The sequence below is a fragment of the Pygoscelis adeliae genome, unplaced genomic scaffold, assembly GCF_000699105.1.
Source record: "Pygoscelis adeliae isolate BGI_AS28 unplaced genomic scaffold, ASM69910v1 Scaffold284, whole genome shotgun sequence".
Taxonomy (NCBI): domain Eukaryota; kingdom Metazoa; phylum Chordata; class Aves; order Sphenisciformes; family Spheniscidae; genus Pygoscelis; species Pygoscelis adeliae.
In genome coordinates, this window is record NW_008824671.1 from 326200 (window position 1) to 327016 (window position 817).

General features: G+C 64.4%; 1 protein-coding gene across 1 annotated transcript in view; it reads left to right on the forward strand.

The window, feature by feature from the left end:
* Positions 1–817, forward strand: part of LOC103916074 (bone morphogenetic protein 4-like) — a 4392-nt gene that overhangs the window by 3267 nt on the left and 308 nt on the right. Inside the window, exon 3 of the mRNA XM_009323016.1 lies at positions 146–344. Coding sequence (XP_009321291.1) covers positions 146–344 — 199 coding nt within the window. The remainder of the gene's footprint in view (positions 1–145; positions 345–817) is intronic.

The window sequence follows — 817 nt, forward strand, 5'->3', positions numbered from 1 at the left end:
GGCCGTGGGGGGGGGCGGTCCTGGTTCACGCTGCCCCACGGCTGACAGGGCGCTGGGTCTGCTGGGCTGGGACCTGCCGTGGGGACACCAGCGCGGTGCCTGTCCTGGCCTGTGGTGCCACAGTGACACCGGTTTGGTTCCCCAGGTTCGCGACTGGACCGAAGACGAAAGCAGCAACCAGGGTTTGCTGGTGACAGTCCAGGGCCTGGGCGGGAGCCCGCTCGACCCCCCACCGCTGCAGTTCGCAACCAGCAGGGACCACCACGAGAGCAAGAAGCCCATGTTGGTCCTGTTCACGGACGACGGGCGCCGGGGAGCGTCCCTGCCCATGGCCGGCTTCCCAGGTGGGTCCCACATGCCCTGGCACGGCTCCCTCGGTGCTGCCATCTCCTCGCCTGCGGGGTGCTGGGGTGCACCCTGCACTTGGGCTCCTTCAAATCCAAAGCTCTTTGTCCGGCCAGAAGGAGAGGCTGTCTTTCTGGTTTAGTCTGTGCAGGGGTGCAGACTTGCAGATGTAAATCTGGATTTTGCTTGCCCTGATGCGTGTGGCCGTGGGGCTGTGAAGTTGTCACCTCCTGGTGGCTCTGCCTGGGCTGGTGCCAGGCTGTGACCAAAGGGCTCGCTGCACCAGAGAGCTGCAGACAAAACCTGTGGGGAGGGGTGGCTGGGGGGGGCTGCACCATGTTCTCCCTCCTCCCAGGCTCATGCAATGGCTAATGGCATCGGATGCTCCTTTCTGGCAGATTTACAGCCTCAGGCTTCCATTGTCCCCGCAAAAATGTCGGGGCCCAAGCTGACTTGGCCCCGCAGCACGAGC